Source organism: Hipposideros armiger, unplaced genomic scaffold (genome assembly GCF_001890085.2).
Source record: "Hipposideros armiger isolate ML-2016 unplaced genomic scaffold, ASM189008v1 scaffold_213, whole genome shotgun sequence".
Lineage (NCBI taxonomy): Eukaryota > Metazoa > Chordata > Mammalia > Chiroptera > Hipposideridae > Hipposideros > Hipposideros armiger.
The window spans coordinates 2,766,963-2,790,251 of record NW_017731563.1 but is presented as its reverse complement, the minus strand read 5'-3'; the positions used below and the strand labels follow the sequence as shown (position 1 = coordinate 2,790,251).

At 49.2% G+C, this 23,289-nt stretch overlaps 1 protein-coding gene across 31 annotated transcripts in view; it reads right to left on the bottom strand.

The window, feature by feature from the left end:
* CACNA1C (calcium voltage-gated channel subunit alpha1 C) overlaps positions 1-23,289 on the bottom strand; it is a 776,856-nt gene that overhangs the window by 72,338 nt on the left and 681,229 nt on the right. For 18 of the 31 annotated variants that reach the window (XM_019654082.1, XM_019654049.1, XM_019654052.1 and 15 more), the window contains 10 exons: positions 21,933-22,062; positions 20,667-20,726; positions 15,931-16,037; positions 13,545-13,632; positions 12,928-13,035; positions 12,057-12,109; positions 11,602-11,748; positions 9,555-9,756; positions 8,402-8,560; positions 7,685-7,795 (listed from right to left, as the gene is read on the bottom strand). In XM_019654082.1, the coding sequence (XP_019509627.1) occupies positions 7,685-7,795; positions 8,402-8,560; positions 9,555-9,756; positions 11,602-11,748; positions 12,057-12,109; positions 12,928-13,035; positions 13,545-13,632; positions 15,931-16,037; positions 20,667-20,726; positions 21,933-22,062 (1,165 nt within the window). Of the gene's footprint in view, positions 1-7,684; positions 7,796-8,401; positions 8,561-9,554; positions 9,757-11,601; positions 11,749-12,056; positions 12,110-12,927; positions 13,036-13,544; positions 13,633-15,930; positions 16,038-20,473; positions 20,534-20,666; positions 20,727-21,932; positions 22,063-23,289 lie in introns of all 31 variants that reach the window. The other 13 variants (XM_019654050.1, XM_019654059.1, XM_019654057.1 and 10 more) reach the window with 2 other exon arrangements.

Sequence of the window (23,289 nt, the reverse complement as noted above, 5' to 3'; positions counted from 1 at the left end):
CTTGAAATTATGTTATGGTGTTAGGCAGAAATCTGTATGAAGGGATAGAATAAATGAGCTCAGGATGAGAGATGACAGAACACAAGAACTGCAGAACTTTTAAAATGGAAATGAACGAGAAGGGCACGATAAGGCAGGAGGTCAAGTTCCTTTTGTTCTGAGTTGACTGGGTGCAAACTCCCCAGGCTAAGGGATCATGCTCAGCACACATTCCATTTGGATGGCACTTTCCCCAGAAGCCTTAGTGACTTCTCAGACATTGCTATGGTCTGAATATTTGTGTCCCCCCAAATTCACATGTTGGAATCCTTATACCCAATGGGATAGAGTTAGGAGGTGGGGCCTTTGGGAGGTGATTACATTATGAGGATGAAGCTTACAAGAATGGGATTAATGCTCTTATAAAAGAGGCTTCTCACACCTTCCACCACATGAGGACCCAGCAAGAAGGCACCAGCTATGAACCTGGAAGAGGGCCCTCACCAGACAATGCAACCATGCTGGCGCCTTGATCTCACACTTCTTACTTCCAGAACTATGAGAAATAAGCTACTCAGTCTATTGCATTTGTTATAGCATCCCGAATGGACTAAGACAGACATGATCTCACTCGGTCTCACCACAGTCGGCTAAGCCAGTCTTCCTACTTTACAGAGAAACTGAGGCATGGAAAGAACAGTGCGTGTAGAAACTATGTGCCTTACCTGCCCACCCCCAACTCATTCAAGGTGATGCTGAGGTGGGAGCGAGGCTGCCTGGTTTTCCATTTACCAGAATTATCTTTGGAGTCTGGTGGCAGTAGATGGTTAAGCAAAAAAAAAAAAAAAAGTAACACTGGCTCTGTAAAAAAACAAAGCCTCGACCAAATTATTGCATCATGCAGAAATGTACGGCGACCTTAAAATTGTTAGAAGGGGGAATTACTGGTGAACGGTGCAGCTAGAGCCAGAGGTGAAGTTGGAGAGAAAGTAGACTTTAGCCGGCAATGCGATTATCTGGTAAAAACAAATCAGGTTTCTAAAAGATCCTCAGCTTTCAAAAAGAGGCAGTGGCCCCAGTTTGCATCCTTTCCTGCTGGGCATCTCACTTTCCCCTTCCTTCTCCTGGTCCTGTACTGGGCTCTAAAGAAAATTTCTCTCCACAGCTCTTGGAAGAGTATGTGGAAATCAGAGTGTCTCCTGCCTGTGGGAGTGAGCCCAGGCCAGATGGAATCCTGCTGGCAGGGCCTTCCTCAGCCCTCCGTTGCTGTACTGGTGCATTTAGAGGGATTCTGGCCCTGCTATTCTTTTCACTCCATCTGCCCAGCTGCCCCAGGGCCCCTGCGGGCTCACTCAGGGCCTTTCGGCAGCTGCCAGGCCCTCTTCCTGGCTGATCAGTGGTTTCTCTAATGCAGGCTCATGCACCCCTTTCTCCTGTGCCTCTGTTTCTGTCAGAGTTGGCAATATTTCCGAACTTATTGTTTGGCGTGCCCCCCACTGGCCTTCTTTGGGGGGCAGAGGGCACACCTGATTTTGGAAGTTAATGAAAACTGTAGTCCAAATATGACACTCTGGCCTGAATAGGAAGGTAGGCCAGCTCACAGTTGGTAAGAACCATTGATCTTCCCTGGGCCAGACAAGCAAATTTGCCCCTTGACTTGGGGCTTGAATCATCTGCTGAGGTGCTCTCTCAGTTTCTCCGCCTGCCTGGTGAATGTCAGGATGCTGGTCCTTTTCCCAGGAACAGCTTGCTGATGGAGGACAGGAAAGTGCCTAAAACAGTGGGTCCGTGCCTGAACACTTTGGAACCTCAGCCTCAGAAGCTCCCTTGGCATCTGTACAGGGCATGGGTGCCTCTGGAGAACCCCAACCTGGCTGGAGGATGTGGACCATGATGTCCTCTGGTCGTGTGAGGAAAGCTGTTCCAAAGGGAAACCAGGTGCTTGTTCTTTAAGGGAAGAAAGTTCTAGACGGGGATACAGCTGACAGAGTAGACTGAGGACTCGGGCTGCAGAGTTTCTTTGCAGACAAAGTGCTCTTTCTGGGTGCCCATTCCAGCTTTCCTGCTGCTTGTCCATGTGTGAAGTTAGAGCCCCAATCAGCCCACGTCTGTCCCTTCTGCCATCAGCCCAGTGAAAAGAAGGGAGCTGGTGATGACTGTTCCTTCTTGACCACATCCTCAGGGTATACCCACATGCTGCTCACCTAGGCAGGGCAGCCGTCCTTCCCTGAGAACAGAAGAGTATGCAGAGCAAAGACTGCTCTGGGGCCACTGGCACCCATGGGATCCCCTGCACCCTAAGGTGCAGTTAGAAATAAGAGGAAGGCTGCCTTCATGCATGGGAAGCCCAAGGCCAGCAACACTGCTTCTCAGGCTCAGAGACTTTCAAGACGCAGAGAGGCTGGCCCTGGCTCAAGCACGCCACAGTGCTGGTCAGTAAGAGGACCTTTCAAGAGCCTCCTGCCTCTTCCTTCTTATATATAGCACCATTGCTGCTTATGTGGGTGAGACCTGAGCAAGGCTGATCCCAGTGTGGGCGAGGCCAGCAGGCAGGGTGAGGATGCCAGCTGGAGCTGGCTGGGGAAACGACACAGCTGGAAGTCTGGAGCCCACCCTGGAAGTGGCGTCAAAGTTATCAGGCGGCAAGTCTCTGTCCAGCAACTGGGATGTGCAAGGACAAGGTTCTGCATCCTGGGGAAGGGTCAGGTCAGAACCAGGGAGGGGCTTAGGGCATTCAGATCTTAGTTTCACTAGGCCACTAAAATGCTAACCAGGAGCCCCAGTCAGGAATCCAATGGACTGGCTGCCCAGGGCTCCCCAGGGACAGCCACAGCAGCAAGACTAATTCAAAGCACACCTGCCAGTGTGATCTCCCCCTTCCTTAGGACCAGCTTGGGAACTGGGCGGGAAAGGAGTCACAGAGAAAGAGCCTCAGCACGTGCAACAAAGGGCCTGGGGGAATCCAGGGATGGCTGGGGGACCGAGTCAGGAGAAAATCCACACTGGGGATCCCAGGACAAGAGACTGTCTCACCCTGTCAAGAGGGCTTCCACTATTGTGAGTCAATTTCTGGTAGAAAATTACCAGCTGGAAAAAGAGTAGGGAGGATGAGATAAACCATCTGGCTTCATGAAGCCGGAGCAGCTGGGCTAAAGAAGCCAAGTCAGATAGATAGAGGATAGCAGAAACTGCAAATGTCATGGGAAAGAAGCAGGGTCTAGAGAGCTGGGCTGCCCTATATAGCAGCTGCCGCCCTCATGTGACTATAGAAATTTAATTAGAATAAATAGAATTAAAAAATCAATTCCTCAGCTGCAGTAGCCACATTTCAGGTGCTCCATAGGCACAGGAGGCTGGTGACTATTTTATAGGCAGTGCATATGGAACATTTTCATTATTGCAGAAAGTTCCCTGTGACAGTGCTGCTCCAGAGGCCTCACTTCCTCCCTTAGGTTTGAAATGCCTTCGGGCCCTCATTTGTCCTGCAACATGAAAGTGAGCCCAGAGGCTTCTGTTGCTCTTATTCAAGAAGCTGGGGGCCTGGAGGGTCAATGAATGTTTTTGCTTTGGTTCCATTCACCTCTCTGGGCTAGTCTCAAGCTGGGAGAAAGTTGAAAAGGGAGGCCAAGGCTTTGATGACAGAGAGCTGCCAGGGTCAAATCCCCTCCAGTGTCCGACCCTTGGGGATGTAGGAACTAAGAGGCAGTGAGAACTGGGTGCTCTCTGAGCAGGAAGCAGCCAAGGGGAAGGAGGGACCTCTCAAAAGTCGCAGTCTCTGCCTGTTCACCCCACCTTGATCCACGGGCAGACTGATGGGGAGGAGGAGCGCAAGTGGGAGGCTTCTAATTGGGCGAGCTCCTCCTTTCCTGGGCAGACCGATTTCCTCTGCAGCTCCCCGCCTCCTCGTTCTTGCTGAGTCATTGTCAACAGCAAATTCCAGGCAACTAAGTCACATCATCACTCCCTCTGGTACTAAAACCTGTGCCGACAGTGGAGTGTCTGTGACTGGCACCACTTCCTGAACCGGGGTCCTGCCTCGCCCTCCCTGTGATGTCAGAGCTGGGCTGAAGTCTTGGGACCACCTGGGGCCATCCTATTGACCATAAGGGACTTGTTGGATGGCTCTCTTTTCTCCCCATTCTCACCTTGGGTAAAGGTCAATGTGGAATTTTAATTGGGATTGTATTGTCTATGGATCAGTTTGAAGAGAAATGACAACTTTATAATATTGAGTTTTCCAGTTCATGAACATGATATGTTTTTCCATTTGCTAAGTTTTCTTTAATGCCTCTCTATGATATTTTATAGTTTTCTCTGTAGAGATTTGAGACTTTTTTGTTAGAATTATTCCTAGGCATTGGATATTTTTCAGTGTGTATCATAAAGTGTATCTCAAAAATATTTTTCCATCTTTTCTGATAAATTTCAGTTCATTAGAAGAAGATAATCCAGCTATTTAGTTATTTTCAGTCCAGTCTAACCAAAAGTTTGTCATGCTGATCAACTTGATCTTGCACAATCATGTAGGACCCAGGTGCTATCTGCTTATCTTCAAGGTAGGTGTTCAAATCAATTCTGCTATCATCTATTCCACTCTTTCAGACATCACCACAGATCTCTGAGGTTTTTCTGGGGGGCTTAATTTCTCTAAACTGGTTTATATTCACTCATAATTTTTGTGTGTGTTTGGAACAGAGTGTGAGTTTAAGGAGTGGGGCAGTTGAATTTGGGGCAGGGACTTACTTGAGTAAATTCATTTTCCATAAAGTGGTGAGAACAGATAGAAATGAACTTGAGAACGCCAGTCACCATGAAGACAATGAAAGAATAAAGTAAGAGTACAAATTGACCAACCGATTGAGCAGCCAACTGACCGACCAATCAACCAGCCAATCACAGAGACAAAAGAGATATAGATGAAAAGTCGAACAGGGACAACTTTAGATAACTTGTCTTTGTCTGTGACTAATGTCAATGAATCTTCAACATCCTTGCTGCCTAACTGTCCTTTTACAGCTAATGCTTCCAAGTGCAAACCCACTCATACCACACCAACAATCATGCCAATGAACAAAATGGTGCCGACAGAATCCCAGTTAATGGGGAGATATGAGAGCTGTTCTGTATTTTAGGTCACTGTTAGAAGCCCTGGTTCTTGGGCCAGATTCAGCTACATATTTCTACCAGAGTTTCAAATAGTTTCTGGTTTGGTTTTCTGTCTGGAAGTTTTAGGGATGCTTTTCCTGGAGTCTATTCCTTAATTAAGAACACAGCTGAATGAGAATCCAGGGAGCCCTGCTCTTCCCAACACTCCTCCCAACTGGGTAACCTCCTTCGGCCAGCCAGTGACCTTCACCCCTCTATTGCCGGAAGTCTCTTTCTAGGTATTCACAGAAAAGCTCCACTTTCCTTTCTCTTTACACCACAGACTGACCCTGGTGGGTGGAATGCAAATGGCCCCAGGATGGCCCTCTTCCTGCTTTGGGAAGAGTCTCTCTTCTTTTATCCATCTCCTTATGCTAGAAAACTACGGACTGAGGAAAGTAGGAGGCACTTTATGGTTTAGACTACCACAACTGGCTACTGCCTGGGAAACTGGCTTATTCCTAGAGCTGCAGGATTTAGGGAGAGTGTCTTTCAGGTGGAGGCCCCTGCAGGTGTCAGTTTCATTTGCTTCTTAGGGCAGGTTTGCTCCAAACATCTCCTGTGCTCATGAAACACGACTCAGGAAGTCCCCTGCAGGGCTCTGCAGACTGCATCAGACATCATCAGAAACACATCTGAGTCAGTTGTGAAATGACTCAAAGCTTTGAAACATTTAAACCATATGTCTTATGGAACTAGGTGAAAATGATGCCAGTTTCCCTGTTAGAGGTTGCCATCTGAAATTGAAGCTCAACTTGGCAATGACCCTGCATTCCTAGCCTCTCCCGGTCATGTGGTGGCTGTGAATCTGTCAGCACTCCTGGGCCATGTGGCTTGTAATAGGACCATTGGTGGGCAGAGGGACTACGGGCCCTACAGTGGTGGCCAGGAACATTCAGTGGTTTCTCTAGGTCAGAACAAAACTTATGCCCCTAAATGGGACTGGGTTTGGAAGGGAAAGTGAAAATAGTATATTTGCTGCCCTGCAGGATGTAGGAAAACCCCATTTTTATCACCAAATGATGTTTATTAGGAGTCTTATCCTCTGAAAATTAGCCAAGATCCCTAGGCACTTTTTGAGTGAGAGGAAGAACTAGCACTATAAGAATACTGTTTGTCCTATCTTTGAACTCCATCAAAGGTTGTTTCCCTCTTTCTGAAAAGTACCCAGCAGAACACTTGATGTGGAAAGGTGTTAACAGCTCAGTGTGGTGGAAATTATATTGACTGCAAAGTCAGAGTTGTTTAATTCTATTCCCAGTTCTGCCACTTAATAGTGGCGTAATTAATATTACACTTAATTGCTCTGAGCTTCACTTCCCTCTTCCCTAAAATGGGGTGCTAATACCTATCTTAGAGGGGTGTTTTGAGAATTACATGCAACGAGGTATGTGCAGCACATGGTAGGTTATCAAGAAATGTTAGCTGAATATTAATTCAAAGAAGATCATGGATAGCTTGTTAATGAACATGGATCCAACAGCCAAGGAGCACCCCCACCCCACCCTAATTAGTCCTGGGACAAGTAAAAGTTTGAATAAAAATGGAGTCCTATGGCCAAGGACTCTTCCTTCTGTTGATCTGTGTGCATCTGGGAAAACTGATAAAGGAGGGGAAGAGAAGGTTCGGAATGCTACAGAGGTTTTCTCAAGTCTGTAAGGTGCAATTCTCTTAGAACCAGCTCTTCCTTCTCATGGCTCTGCAGAGGGCGTTGTGGTAGCCAGGGGGAGCCACTGGGTTGCTATACACTTTCCCTCAGAGCTGCTGCCCTGGTTGTGACTCCCAGGTCCATGGATGGCAGTGATTCTGACCTGTCCTCAGGGCAGAAGATGGAAGGAGCTGCTCAGACCAGCCAGCTCCTCCATTATCCAGGACAATAGGGGTGGGGCTGGTTAGGGAGGTTTATCAGGGTTATCCAGATAATCCAAAGTGACAGGTAATCCAGCCTCTTTCATCTGAGGGTCTACTCTTCTCTCCCACCTTTTTTTTTCCCCCCCGGAGCTGCTTACAAGGAGCAAAGCACATACATTTGCAGGTAACTTCCCTTCCTGTACTGGAAGGTGCAAGGGAACAATGGTGTAGCTGCCCACGTGGGAAACAGGGGGCCCCTATGGGCTGAATCACTGAGACCTGAGTAAATGCAGCCCTGGTTGAGCGTTCTACACTGAGGTTGGCCTGTGCGGCTGATGAAAAGGGAGGAGGGGAGAACAGAGGCCTGAGTGGATCTGGGGGGGTGGGCCTGGAGAGGTTTGGTTTGCCGGTCTGTGGGCATAGTTTCTTCTATATTATGTACTGGGGTGGGGTAGAGACAGGGTGGGGAATGGGAGAAGAAGGACTATTGTCTGCCTCCCCTGGAAGGAGAGGCTCAGCTAGGGGAGGAATGTGCTTCCTGTACATCCCAGCCATAGTCCACCCTGGGCAGATGTAGGAGTTGGAGCATTTGTCATCAGAGAATATATGGTCCTTTATGGACCATTTCTGCCCCTCGCCCCAGCACTCCCACTCCCCTCTCCTCCATCCCTCTGGTGCCTGCAGACTGAAGTCTGTTCCCAGGACTTACCTTGGGTTTGAAGGCAATGAGCTTCAGAATCATCTCCACAGTGAAAAGACCAGTGAAGAGCATGTTGAGGATGTTCATGGCGATTTTGAACAGGCAGCTCTGCCCATAGTGCTGAGGGTGGGAGAAACTGTGAGAATGAGGCAGGGACCCCCACTCCTCACTACCCTCATCTCAACAGATATCTTCCCTAAACCTAGTTCCGGAGGGCCGTCCATGTCTCAGTGGGCAGTCCAGCAGCCTCAGAGGACCTGACAGGCTCTTCCCTTCTCTGTCATCTCTGGAAACAGAGGTCGGCAGAGTTCTATGCTCCTTCTTTGGGTTATGACAATGTTATGGAGAAACCTGGTACTCAAGAGAGCTCTAGCACGAGTAGATCTCCCTGAAGACAGGTGGATGGAGAACCAATCTCCACACGCAGCACCTCACTGACAATAACGGGCACTTCAAGCTCACCCTCTGCTTTCCATTTCCTCCACTCTCTCCATTTTCTCAACCCAGGAGACTATGGATTCTTTCTTAAGATCCCAGAGAGGAGCGCGTCCTTGAAAAGGGACACTTGTCTTCTCCATCTCGAGGAGAGGACAGTTATTCTGTTCTTTCTGCCTCCTCTGGCCACCAATAAGGTGGCAGAGCACAGACGATGTGCAGCTCTTTTACATTCCATATCCTCCCATAGCATTGTCCCCCATGCAGGGACCAGGGGTCCCCTGGACTGACCTGCATGGCCAAGCAGATGGTGTTGAGCAGGATGAGGACAAACATCAGGTACTCAAAGTAGGTGGAGTTGACCACGTACCACACTTTGTATTGGTGCTGGTTCTTGGGGATGTACCTCCTCAGGGGTCGGGCCTTGAGGGCGTACTCCACGCATTGTCGCTGGGAGGGAGGCAGAGAGGGGCAGGAATGGGGGGAGAGTGGGTTTAGTCACCTGGATGATGTATGGGCTGAGTTACCCTCAGCCTCCACACCCAGTCTCTAAGCCTGACCCATCTTACTTCCTCCTATTCTCTCCACCTTTACTATCATTAACCTGATAGTACAGGAGGGTCTAATCGTCTCTCATATACACTTTCTAACATGGCCTCCTTCTTTCTGGTCTTACTGCCAATCCAAAGTCTATACAGCAGCCAGAATGATGAGTTTAATCCTAAGACCTTGACATCAAAATCCGTGAGGGGTCCAGCTGGCTTAAATGGGGCCGAGCTGAGCGTCTGTACCATGTTCCTTCCCTAAGCAGACCTGATGTAACTCACAGACAGGAATGTATTTCCCCACGGACTCCTCCCAAGGGGGAAGCTAGCTGGGGAACTGACCTTAGTGACTGCCGCTACAGCCCACCCTAACAGCTGCATTCCTCACAGACGAGTTGCCAGCTCTTGTTCATAGGCTAACAGAACACATCACGGCACTGGGCATGACCATAGCACTCCTACTTAAGCCTCTATCCTGCCCCCACCTCATGCACAGGCCTCTGGGTTTTACTTAAGAAACCATTTAATTGTGGTTTTCTAATGCTGTGCCCTTCCCCGTCCCCCAAATTATCAAGCCCTCATTGTTCTAGTTCCTTTCCTCTTTACCAGTGGTGCTAACCCACGTCAACTTCTAGACAGGGCAGAGGATTTTCCCCAGTCTGTCACAGAGTCTCCTTAAGTAGAGGCTTAACAAATACTTGTTGGCCGAATGAAGGCATTTGCCAGGCCTGGGATTTGCACTTCTTTTGCTCAGGCTCCTCCAGCGACTGGGGCCCCTGTTCTCACTGAGGAGCAGACAGGTGATATCTCTTCTGGGGGCTGCAGACTGCCAGATGCTCTTGTTCCTCAGTGGCCGGCTTCCCCTTGCCGCCTCGTTCCTCTCCTCCCTAGGAAACTACCTGGTTCTTGTCCAGCTCACAGTTCTTGTACTCCTGCTCTCCCTGTTCCTGGAAGGTGACGATGACGAAACCCACAAAGATGTTCATCATGAAGAAGGCGATGATGATGATGTAGATGATGAAGAAGATGGAGATCTCCACGCGGTAGTTGTAGATGGGGCCCTTGTCTTCTGTGTGGGAGTCGATGGAGCGGTACAGCAGCCTGGAGGGGGAGACAGGTCCACAGAGGGAACTGGAGGAACAGGGTCACCTCTGGGGAATGGTGGCGCTGCTGCTTCCAGGAGGCCTGGGTTCAGGGGTGCTGCAAAGAGATCTAGGCTGGGAGTCAGAAGACCTGGGGTCAAGTCCCAGCTCTGCCACTTACTGGTCATGTGACCTTGGGCAAATCACTTAACCTCTTTGAGCCTCAGATTCTTCATCTGTAAAATGGAGACAATAATTCCTGACTTTCCTACCTGGCCAGGTAGTTGATATAATGTATATGAAGGTGTTTTGAAATGGCCAAGAACTATTTTAATGTAACATGAATTATGGACATTGATTTCAAATCCTGGAAATATTGGTGAAACAGCTTTGCAAACTGGCATATACTCAGAGGATATTACAGTGAACATAAAATTAATCCATCAGAGATCAAATATCCATTTAGATAAAAATACTAGGTAACAAATGACTGGGCTTATTCAGTTCAGCAACAGTTTGGACTCACACTCAGGTGATTGGCATGTGTGTGCCCTCCACAAAGCCCTCCTCTGTGCCCATGACGCTTACTCCTTCTCAGGGACAGACACCATCTCCTCACCTTCCTTTGTCACCTGACACAGTGACAAAGGTATTATCCTCTAGGTATTATCTATATTTTACCATACAACAATAGTGACTCTTGTCTAAGATCCACGTGCTACTATTGACTTAGAAATATAATATTTAGAATTTTCTGACTTTCAGATGATGATTTCACTGGAATACAAAAGGGGGAGGGAGCAGGTGTCTGTATGAAGCTATATGGAGCACCTGAAGAACAAACTGACTGGTAGGGGTGATCTAGGCATGAAAACACTACCTCTGCAGATAAAGTTGGACCCAGGCTTCCATCCCTTTCTTCCTTTCCTCAGTAAATGTAGACAAGGCTTTCTCTAAGGAGGTTGGGGTAGAGTCTAGTGAAACAGAGACATTTCCGCCATCTTCACCCACAATGAGTGCACATTGGGAGTGGTAATCTTGAATCCTCTGGTGATCCAAAGGCCCACACTGGAGAGGCTCACACCCCACTCCCAGATGCCCTGACAGAGACCCTATCATTGTGGCTCACTCTGAGATTAGGAAGAGGTGCTAAAAGAAGCTCGTTTTTGTTTAGAGTTTCTGAAATGTTGACATCTTCTAGAAAAAGTAGTCTATGTTGTAGTGGGCCGGCCGAGTAGAGCGATGGTTATGAACTGGCTTGGGACGCTGGAGGGCCCCGGTTCGGATCCCACATATGAGGGCCAGTGACACTGCCCTCCACAGCTAAGATGCTGAACAACAGCTCAACCTGGAGCTGGGCTGCTGTGAGTCGCCAGCAATGGCATAGGCTGCAGCCCCTGTGGCAGTGGGTTGCCATGGGCTACCGTGTGTAGCCAGCAGCCAGCGTGAGTGGCCAGCAGCCGCAGGGAGCGGCCGTCCAGAAGCCAATGACTGATGTGCCTCGCCCAGGAAGAGCGCAATGATGGTGCCAACTTGGGCCAGTGAAGCAACGTCCTCCACAACTAGACTGAAGAACAAAACGGCAGCAACTTGTCTGTTCCCCTTCCCCCAATTCCCCAGCACTGTTCCCATCCCCCCAATTCCCCAATAAAAATCTTTAAAAAAAAAAGAAGAGTTTATGTTGTAGTAATGATGATGGTCTACAGATTGTTCTAGAAACATGCCTTCATGGCCTGGGGAGGACACAGGTAAGTATGACCTCTGGGAAGGGGTGTGGGACAGTAATAAGACATGGGGAATGTGTCTGAGGACAATGTCTTGGCCCCTCCTATCAGGGTGACTAGGCCTTGATTTGCATACTCACTCTGGCCACCCCTCAAAGGTGGAGACAGTGAAGAGGGCCATCATGGCCGCCAGAACATTGTCAAAGTCAAACTTGCTGTTCTCCCAGCTGCGGGGCTGGATGATGGGGTGGTCAACCTCCCCGTCCTTGTAGGTGATGTAGTTACCCCTGAGAAAGGAGGGGAAAGAGTTAATTTTGGGGGTGTCTCATCTCCCTATAACTGACCCACCAATGACTCCTGGCATGCTGGGTGGATGGGACTAGTTAGGCTTAAACCCCACAGTTCTAGCCATTGGGAGGAGCCTCAGTGTATAGAACCTGTTACATATTATGTCCATGGGACCAGATTATACACTGGTAGAAGTCCAGCTGCCACTGGTGTCTGAGGAAGAATGGGCTGTCCCTCCTCTCATGCTGAGTGACCAACCCCTGAGTTAACCAGCCTTGGCAATGGCTGTCTGCCAGCCTGTACTTACTTGCATTCTGCCTCAGTCTGCTTGGAACTATCTGAACAGGTGTAGAGCTTTCCCTGGAAGGCAGAAGAACAAAGTGATTGGAGATGTTCATTGTAGTCAATGTATCAATCAAAAGTGGTCATCTCTATAGCCCAGCACTGTCTAAGGACTTGGGACAAAAAGTGCAAGAAGACCAGAATCCAGGTGGGGAAGACCTGATGCACATATATAAAGCAGTCAGTGTCTCGAGTGCCATTGGAATTCAAAAAAAGGGAGCTCCAATCCATGAGCACTGTGCTTGTTAGGAAGGTCTCGTGAGGAAGGCAGAAGTGGAACTGGGCTTGGAGGGACGAATTAGGTGAAAGGAAACAAGTGAAAGTTTATCTGGTGGGTGGGAGAGAGCTGGGGGAAGACTGCTTCAGATGGGAGGATAGCAGAAATGAACAGATTAAGGCAGAAAAGAGCGGAAACCAAGGACGCCGCCCTCCCTGTAGCGGAGGGGTCTTGTCAGAAGCACTGAAAGAACATGAGCAGATGCAGGGTTCTAGAGTTGGGTGTGCAAGGGTGGCCTTGATGCTGCTGATAACAGGGATAGGTGCCTGGCACGGAGGTTTTGGGCCATAGGAGGCCCTCTCCCCTTCTTGTCAGAAGGAAGGGCAGGACCTGAAGCACAGGCAGTGTGAAAGGGAGAGGGGTCTTCGCTGCGGGGGTAATGCCTCCTGCCAAGCCTGTCCCTTTTCTGGTCTGGGAAGCTGAGCAGGGCTGTGGTGACCTTCATGCCAGGTCTGACCAGGCCACCATCTTCTTTTTGTTGTATTTGCCAGGTCCCTTTCCTGGGCATGCTGATAGGAGGAGAAGGAAGAGCCAAAATGAATCAGAGCCGAGGCTGTACCTTGAAGAGCTGGACCCCGATGCAGGCGAACATGAACTGAAGCAGCGTGGTGACAATCACGATGTTGCCGATGGTCCGGATGGCGACAAACACACACTGAACCACGTGCTGCCGTGGGAGAGAAGGCCGGAGTGGGTGTGGCTTCAGGAAGAGGCTGCAGCCTGAGCTCTCTTTAGCCAAGCCACGGACCTCTTTGGGAGGCGGCATGGGCAGCCCCCTTACCATGGTGGGAAATCACTCAGAAAGGCGGAGCACCTTCCCATGGTCACATGGTGCTGGAACTCAGTGGAGCTCAAGGGCTCTCATTGGACTGTAGGTAGCTACAGGGACAAAAGCCCTGCCAACTTCCCATTTTATAGGGGTCGGAAATAGGGACCTCATTGCCATTGGGGGCACCAGTTAGTGTTGGGTCTCCGTTTTGCAAAAGTTTTGCTTAGGAGTTCGGATTCTGAGTGGCTGCCTCTGATTGTGTTCCTGAAATTGAACTGGAGGTGCAGGCAGGAGAGTCCAGGCTCCAACACAGGAGCCATTATCTCCTCCCTCGGGCCCACCCTCACTTCAGCTTAGCTCCACCTCCACAGGCTGACTGATGCTTCCTGCCGGCTCACCCTTCTCACCTTCAGTCCCTTGGCTCTGTTGATGGCCCTCAGAGGCCTGAGTACTCGCAGAACTCGCAAGATCTTTACTACGTTGATTGCACTGGACCTGAGAAAGAGAAGCACGGCAGGGGAGTGAGCTTCTCCTGTGTTTGCAAAAGCAGGAAATACTGTGGTGAGGGGGTGTCCTGGCAGGCTAAGCCCAGGCAAACTTGTGAAAATGTGAAATCTGTTTGGGGGGCTTTCTTGTCCTGGGACCATTCTCTACTCCCATCTCCCACCCCATGAGGACCTGAAGCTTTCCTGTGACCCAGCTTTCCTGTGGGTGAGTAAATAATATGAAAAGCAACTCACCAGGATTCATCAGCAAAATAATGTGCTACTCAAGGGCACTTACAGTGTCAGAGACAGATTTAGATGTGGCAAACCTGAATGCAAGCCCAGCTGCCACTTCCCAGCCAAGTCACTGAGGATAAGTTTCCTAACTTTTCTGAGCCCTAGTTTCTTCATCTGTAATATTGGATAGTAATCACTTCATGAGGTTGTTGCAAGGGTTGAATAAAAAACATACGTGAATCATCTAGCAGTGTGCTTGGCACATATTATGAACTGAATAAATGGCAGCTTATATTATTGTGCCTGATGGAGACATCACTGAACTTGAAGAAATACTACACAAATGGTAGGACTTCGGGTCTGTGGCTGGAGGTAGTGGGCACAAGGAGGAGATATTTTGGTGCTCATCTCTAAGCATGTGTCCTAGGTAGTTGCCCATTATGCTTATATGTAAAACGCTGTCTGGTTCATAGCACAGTCAGGACTTGAAGAAATGGATTCTACACAACACGTTCCACACACCTAGGATGCCAGGGCCAAAGCAGAACTTCTGGGAGCCTCAGGCCACTGTTGTTCCCTAGTGGAGAGGAGGCACTAGAGCACAGGTCCCCCACAGCCCCCTTGGCAGGAAGCGTTATCCATCTGCCCAGGTGGGCTTACTCACCATGCCAAGTTGGGGAGCAGTTCTGAAGTGCATCCTAACACTCACACGCTAATCATCTGAGTGAGATAAGCTTTTCTAGCTTTTGAAGAGCCTCATACCCACCTTGGGACCTAAAAAATGTATGACACATCAGCAAGGCTGATTTCATTGTTCACGTGATCAGGATGGTGTGCTGAAGAGGGAGCTCATAGAAAGATCTGACTTCTCTGGTTCCTGGCTCTTTTATTCCAAAGGATTCAAAGGGCATTCCTATCTATCTGGGTATCTCAGGGAGGGAGTCTGTTTGCACTGGATCACAGTGGAAGGGATTTCAAGGTCAGGTGGGGAAAGCATAGACTGAAGAAGGGTTAAAGGTTAAATAATGATTTAGTGGCAGCACTGGGATTAGAATCTAGACCTGTAGGCTTGCAGGCAGACAGTTGTGGGTCATGTAACTGATGACCATAGGAAAGTCTCACTCCTTACACCCCATCTTCTTCACACTTTCTAGGCTGACCATGAAAACACCCTTGGGAGGGGAGGCCCAGGGCCCTTTTCTCTGCCATTGGTGTGACCTTGGGAAAGTCCCATAATGTCCTGACCTCAGTTTTTCTATCTGTAAACTGGGGATAAGAGCACTTGCCCTGCCTACCTCATGGGTTTTGTGAAGACCACAGAAAATTGTGAAATTGCTCTAAAGTGCAAGTGTAGGGTTAATACTACCAGCTGATAGAACTTGGGAGAAACTAGTAGTCAGATGCTTTTAAACCTGAGCAAACTTGCAACCTTGGTTGCACTCATACTGTGGAATCACTTGGAGAGCTTTTAAAAGTCCTAAAGCCCAGGCTGTACCCCAGACCAATTAAATAAAAATCTGAGGCAAATGTCTTTTGAAAAACTATTCAGGTGATTCCATTGTGCAGCCAAGCCAAGATTGAAAATAACTATCTCTCTCCCTCCCTCCCTCCCTCCCTCCCTGGTCTCTCCCTCCCGTGGTCACCCATCAGGTGCTTTGACTGGACAGAGAGGCGAAAGAAAGGGAGGGCAGATGGACCACACATCAGGGCAGGTGATGGCAATGGCAGGTCCTTGGAGCTGAGGGCAGCAAGGACACTGGGCACAGGGTGGAGGGGGTAGGAAGGCCCTGGGGACATTCTTCTCATTATAACTGGGCCTGGCCCTGCCTGTCAAGGCAAGATCCAGACATTTAAACATGTTCTTGCTGGATCAACATACACCAATTGTCACACCACTGAGGACACGGGCACAAGCAATCAAAGCTGCATGTTGTACAAGTTAGAGGCCTCCCGTCCATTCCCATCACAGGTCCATGGGTGGGGTGCAGGAGGACCCCCCAGAGTATTTATGTCCTCTCTGACACCCATTCCAAGTTGCATGCCCCATCGTGGCTGACGGAGCCCTACTCACTGGATGCCGAAGGAGATGAGGGACACGCTGACCACTAGCAGGTCCAAAATGTTGAAGTAGTTCCGGCAAAAGGAGCCCTTGTGCAAGAAAGCCCCATAAGCAGTCATCTGCAGGGAGGCACATAGACACCAGCGTGAGTTGCCCCTGTCCAAGCCTGAGACCCCTTCACCCCACCCTTTCCTCCCATAGCACGCCTTGGGCTGGGCCCCTGAAAAGCAGTGAGGTGACAGAGGGCTGGTGGCAGGCAGGACTGAAGAAGGAGATACAGTGCCAAGATAAGGGTTCTGCAACTGTTGATAACCACTAAAGACTCCTCAGCTCAGGATGTATCGGTGGCTCCTTTACTTACCAGGCAACTCCAGACTTTTCAATCCTATATTTGAACCCCTTTCCAATTAGGCTGCCATCCCATCATTTCCCACCACTCCTCATCACATATCCATGGCTCCAGCCTTGAGGAGTCCTTAGCTGATGCTACCCTGATCAGGTTTCCCAACCTACTCTCCAAATTCTGTCTACCTCAGGGCCAGCTTAGGACACTAGACATGTGGGGGAAAATGGGGCATGCCCGGGAGGCTCACAACCATCCTGGTTCCCCAGTTCATTTCTGAAAGCCCCGCAGTGTCAGGAAAACTGGGCCAGGTGTTCCTATAATGCTCAGGAAGAAGTTCTACCAATAACTCTGGCAGTTAGCATCTCTCCACGTCCTAGCCTCAGGTGGTGCTATGGTCTGTGCCAAATATCCTAAATGCACTGTCTTGCTTCTAGACGGCAGGCGGTTTAGAGGCCAGAGCTGTGTGTTCAGAGGGGTTTGCACTGCGTGTGAAAGAGCACAGACCTGGACCTGGCTGTTGGAGTTTGAACCCCAACCCTGTTCTATTTTTTGTGTGGGCCCTGGGCAAATTACGTAACTTCTCTGCATTTTGGTTTCCTCATCTGAGAAATGGATTATGAAAATATCTACCCCATAGGGCTGTGAGCGTCAGTTGCGTTATTACATGTAAAACAGATAGAAAACTATCCTGCTGGTACTGAGTGCCATGTGAGTGTTGGGCCAGATAGCTTGAATTTGGATTCTGGGTTCTTCCTGCATGAGTAAGTTCCATTCCTCACCTATAGAGTGGGCACATTATTCCCTGGCTTTCTGAGGCATGTACAGAAAGCCATGTGACAGCCCTTGGACGATGAGCACTGTTACAGGACTTGGCTATTTGCCTCCCTCAGAGTTCGGGATAAAGCCAAGTAGACGCTCGACAAATAGCCTTTCCAATTTTGTTGACTTGAATTAAGGTTGATGGGTTTCCAGGTTAAGGGTTGTGAAAGGCCATGGGTCACAAAACGTCAGCAAAAGAGAAAAATTGGAAGTGGGTGGATGAGAGAGAGAGCAGCATCCTGGTCACCCGGGGTCCAGTTTATCTCTTTGGAATCAGAGCATGCCCAGGGCAACATGTCTGCAGAGCAATTCAAAAGAAAACACAGGGGAAATTGGCAAAAATAGCTCTTGCAACCTAATTCTTTCCATTTATCTCTTGCCACAGGGGCTCACAGGGGACTCAGGCACCTGTGTCCTGCAATAGTTTCTAGAAGTGGGTATATTATATAACAGGTTTCAGGGGAACATAGCTGACGATCTCTCCGGATGCCCGCCTTCTGCCCTGTCTCTCAGTGAAGATTCAGGACCCCAGAGAGTGGACTGAGTGGCTCCCATGGTCCATGTCAACCAGAGTGCCTCTGTACCTGCTCAAGACCAAGCACCTTCCCTAGACATCCCACTGTTCTCTTAAAGAAGGGGCTGAGTCTGCTCCTGCCTCGCTCCTGGCTTGAATATTGTGAGGGTGCTACTGAGCCCCAACAGAGCCACCTGTATTCAGGGAAAAACATTCTATTAAGTGGGCTAATGGGGCTCAGAGCACCAACTTCTGTCCTTTGATTTAGCTTGGGGAAAGTGTGCGTGTGTGTGTGTGTGTGTGTGTGTGTGTGTGTGTGTGTGTGTGTGTGTGTAGGGGGCACATGCCGAGGCAGGGCCAGAGGAAGGGTGGCTGTAAGAGAAAGGGCAAATGGATGCTGAAAAATGGAGCATTTATTTGAAAATTACTGGTAGCATTCAGGGCATCTAAAAAGGCCAGGTTCAGGTACCCAGAGTGAAGTCCTTCCTTCACTCTGCTTTGCTGATTGCTGCCCACCCAGTTCCTGCTTCCTGAAAGTTCTAAGCCATTGCCCAGGAAAGCCTACTGCTGGGGTATTTTCAGCCTGGGGAGAGGAAAAGAGTGGGACATAGGGTCCATGACTCTGAGTTGGAAGGGCAGGAATGCCCCTCTGTCCAGCTATGGGTGGCCACCACTTTTTTAGGCAGCAATTCTAGCTATTAAATACGTCTTATCTTTTGTAATTTCCACTCATTGGTCCTGGCTCCACCTCTTCCCTCGTCTGTGTGACAGGCCTTTGCATCATTCAGGTTTACTGCTGTCCTACAGGCCTTTTCTCTTTAAGGCCAGATATTCCCAAGCCTATCACCTGCTCCTGATACTAAATGCCCCTCTTGGGTGACTGTCACGGTCTGTACTGTGGCAGGACACAGGCCTCCAGGCCAGGCCGGACCCCGTGGGAAGGAGGTGCAGGGAAGTGACTGGGGTTGGGGTTTATATTGAGAAGCACACTGAGAATAAGGGAGTGGCAGAGGGAGAGGGTGGGAGGGTGGGAAGGATCTTGTCATGACAATGTTCGTAAAGAGACTTTTTGTCTGCTTGTTTGGCAGTCTTGAAGGGAAAACAGCACCACTGAAATCCACAGGAAGGCTCTGTAGAGGGGTGTTGAGAATTGGGTCTCAAAGATTTTTTTTTTTGTCCCAGGGAAGAATTTTGGGTGTTTGTGTGTCTCCCAGAGTCTGAATCTGGGAAAAATCTGCTCACCCTGGAAAGGGGGTTTTACAGCAGTGCATCCTAATGCAGCCAGGCAGCTCTTGAGGCCCTCTCCCTACCCGCCGGGGCGGGCCTGGCCAGATCTGCTCCCTCTGAGCAGACCAAACACCTGAGAAGCACTCTTGTTAGCTGGAACCTGGGACAGAAGCTGGGGGTCTGGGTACAGAAAGGCACATAAAGCTGCCCCACTGAAATTGTATGGGGAGGTGACAGAACTGTCATGTACATGAAAGGGTCGGGCCATGACTTGGGAGTTCCATCAGAAAAAGAAGGGTCTGGGGCTGGCTGCGGTGCATGGGCGGTGTGGACCCTGGCTAGTATCAGCCACCTGAAGGGGTGAAAAGGGAGCCTGGACTCCTTGGAGGAGCATCCCAGTCAAGTGTCTCAGGAAGAAGATACCAAGCTGAAACACGTGCTTCACAGCTTTTGACCTTTCTGTGTGGGGTAAAAATAAAATCCACCCCCTCATTCTGAGAGAGAACAAATGCTGAATGCACTTTTCCCAGGTCTCAGAACCCACACCCTACACCTCAGATGAACTGGCTTGGCGATGTATTGGTTTAGAGGCTCAGAGCATACTGGAAAAACTTATACATTATAATAAAATAAATGTAAGGCATACATTAGATATTTGTATAAATAATAAGATAAAACTTAGAAAAAAAATCTGTCATCCTAATGCTGTTTGGAGTTGGGCTCTGCCGTTTCAGGACAGCAGAGCTGTAGCAGTTCCATAAATGGCAGTGTCTGCACGTGGAGCTGCCAGCAGCAAGTGGGGCTAGTCTGTGCACTCAAGCCCAGGGCTTAGGGCCTGGGGGCTCCAGAGTCTTTCTCACCTCCCTGGACTTAGCTCTCCAATATAATTCTCCCTCTTCCATGCCCGGGACAAGGGGCATTGTTACAAAGCTTTTTAGCAGGTAACTGGGGGTCCAGAAGTTATCTAGGGTTGTCTGTCAAGAGCCTTCTGTTGGGAGGCTGGCTCCAAATCTTACGTTAGGCCCACGGTTACTACCGCACAGGCCCCACTCCAGCTTAGCCCTGATGTCGGCAGCAACTACTGAGGAAGGAGTAAACAGGCATCAAAGGGGTAGCCAAGGTGACTCTTTCCTGGTCCTTGAGCTCCTCCACCTTTGGAGTTTGTGCGGCATCTCCTTTGGGCAGAAGGAGGGAAGGAGAGTTCTAAGCAGGGGCCAGTCATTGATTGCCCAGAGATGATGTGTGTGTGTGTGTGTGTGTGTGTGTATGTGTGTGTGCGCGCACGCGCACGCATGTGTGTGTGGTGTGGTGTGTGTGGGGGGTGGGGACTGGGGTGTGTGTGTGTGTGTTGGGGGTACCGCTGACTGCACAGGGCTAGACCTGGGGACAGCACAGCATCAGTGCTGACATTAGCAGCCAAATGCCTCTTCCAGGATGAGAGGAGGCAGGTGCCAGGTTGGGGGTGGGTTTTCTTCTGGCTTCTGAACCTGAGCAAAATGGTAGCATGAAGTAAGGGGCAATAATTCTTTCAATTTCAGGCTTGAGAGTAAAAAAAGAAAGCATGAAAGAAATAAGAGATAAAAGAGACAGGCAGACAAGGCAGAGATAGAGAAAGAGGCAGAGAGAATGCACTACTCAGACTGCATTACCTTAAGGATAATTTCTAATGTAAAGATACTAGTGAAGACATAGTCTGCATTGCCTAGGATCTGAAAAATAAGCACAATTTGATTAGTGGCTCAGAGAGAACCGGACACCAACAAGAGCATGTGTTAGCGACAGACGGCAGCAGAGCTAGAGCGGCAGGAGGAGGACAGGAGGGGATGGGGGGTGTTGGTTTACCTTCAGAGCAATTTCGGTGGTGAAAATGGTAGTAAAAACAATATCAAAATAAAACAGAATCTGCAAAACAAAGAGAAACGGAGTGGGGGTGGGGAGGGGAAGGGAGAAAGCAGCGATGTTCACCAGAAAAGGAATCACACTTCAAACCCACAGTACATGCCACTTGAGCCTTTCCACGTGAAGAGAGATGGCAAGGAGTCAGGAGACGAGTGGCACATACACAGCACTGCACCTGAAGCGGCTGGCCTCAGGCAGCTTAGTGGCTCTGGATGAAGTCCCCAGATGGCGAGGGGAGCTTCCAGGGCAGGCCTCAGCCAGTCCTGGTCCATCAGCATCTGGTTTGATGCTTTCCTCATTAATCCAGTACTTACAAACCCAAATCAGACCAGGGGGCTAGATATTTGTCAAAAGGACAGAGAGTAAAGTTTTTTTTTTTCCTGCAGGAAGATGCAAAGTGCTAAACCGACATGGGTGTGACTCAGCTAGCTTCCCAGTTGGTGGAAATCTACACTAGTAAGTGTCCTTTGGGTCACAGGAGAGTGTATCCTCCAGGGGAGGCCTCCCAGCCTGGGGGAAGGCTGCATGGTTTCATGTTTTATTATATCTTAGGTGAGTGGGCCAGAGCTAAGGCCAATAACTTTCTTAGTAAGAAAGCTCTGGATCAAGCAGGACCACTGAGTGGTTATATGGCTGTGTCTTTAGATCAGAAGGCTCCTCTCTCCATGACCACCTGGTTAGGATTTAAACAAGTTTGGAAGCTTTGAGATAATAGCAATTCTTATTCTAGCTTTTAATGTTCCCTGGAGCCTTGGTTCACTGGAGCCATATAGTTTTCTACTCTACAGAAGCTCTCCTTTACATGAGGGTGCCTTAGCAATGGGCACCTATTTACCAATGCTCCCTCTCTCCCTAATGATTAGGACTGGCCAGAGCATACTGGGAGCCAGGTAGGGAGTCAGGGGTTAGTCTTTCACTAAGTTTACAGGCAACCAGAGTTTTCTGGGTGCGTCCACAGGGCAGTGAAGGTCCTGACCCCTGTCAATCAGGCCAGCCTGAGGCATTTGGGTACCTGTTCTTTTACTTGCTTGTTGTGGTCCTTAGGTGGCTTTTAGCAAAGCCCTAATCTCTTAAAGAAATGTTTATTGTGCACTTGACTATGGGAGTTGGAATTGGGCTCCTGACTGAACAATGAGCTCAGCAGCAGAAGCTGAGGGGCCAGTCACATTCCTGGGAGGAAGGGGTGCGGAGAACAGAGGGGATGCGTACATGGTTCCTGAAGGACGTGTGCTGGACGGGGTCCTCAGCAGCCAGGGAAATGCTGCTGAGCAGAATGAAGAAGAGGATCAGGTTGGTGAAGATGGTGTCATTGACAATGCGGTGGCACTGGAGGCGAAACCTGCATGGGGAGGAGGAGTAAAGGAGAAGCACGTCAGCAGGAAAAGGGAGGCAGCCCGGGGCTCTGGACCCCGCCTCCTTCTCTCACGTACTGAGGTGCCTGTGGGTTTGGGAAGTGGGCTCTTCGTCCTGCAGTCTTACTGCTGCTGGGTAATGACAACCACGAGCCCCACCCCAACCACGAGGCACATCCACACAGAACTTTGCAGTTCTAAAGCACTTTTGCTGACAGAAAACTTTTGATGTTTTAGAGCATTACATCTGAGACCTTTGGGATTCTCTAAATTTTAAAATATTGCTGTGACATTAACAACTGGATTTTGTTGGGAGACCCCTCTTCCCCATCACTAAAAAACCCATTTTTGAGATCTGCTTTATATTTTAATGTATAGAGAACAACAGAGCCATGCAGAGATGTGAATCCTGTGAGGCTGGCTGAACCTACACTCTGCTGAGGTGGTTTCCTCCTGTGTGATAGCTTCAAGGTGTGCAATTCAATTCCACACCTCAGCATAATTACAAATAAGCACACACGTGGACCTCTGGGCACTCACAGATAATACCACAAACACTATATCCTTGAATGCCAAGGGTGTCTTATATACTATCTCACCTTGACCGCTTAGGAAGGGGATATGGTTGATATCATCATCTTCATTTTATAAATAAAAACAATAAAACCCAGGGAGGAGAAGCTTGCCCAGAAACACAGCCTGTAGAGTAAAAGGGTGAGGGCTTGACCCCAGGCCTTCAGACCTCTGCTCCTGGCATTGTGGTTGACTAAATGCTCTGAAAGACCTTACTGTTGCAGAAGCACCAAATCCTGGAAAGGACAAGTTCTTCAAGACAATTGTGGTTTCATAAGAATTAGGAGAAGTCTGCAATGATCATCACAAACAAACAAACAAACAAACAAACAAACAAACAAACAAACAAACATATCCTCTGATCTGGGGTCTGTGTGACAGGTAGCCAGGAAGGGCAGAGTTGCCTAAGGATAGATGTCAGTAGCAGCAGCAGTGCTATCAGGAAATTACATTCCAAGCCAGTCTTGAGGTGGGGCAGGGAAGCCTGGCACTCTAAGTTGAGCCTGCGCCCCAAGAAGCATCTGGACAAAAGCTTCCTCAAAAATAAGTTAGGCCCTGAGCAGCCGTCCAGAAGCCGGCGACTGATCTGCCTCGCCTGGGAAGAGCGCAATGATGGTGCCAACTTGGGCCAGTGAAGCAAC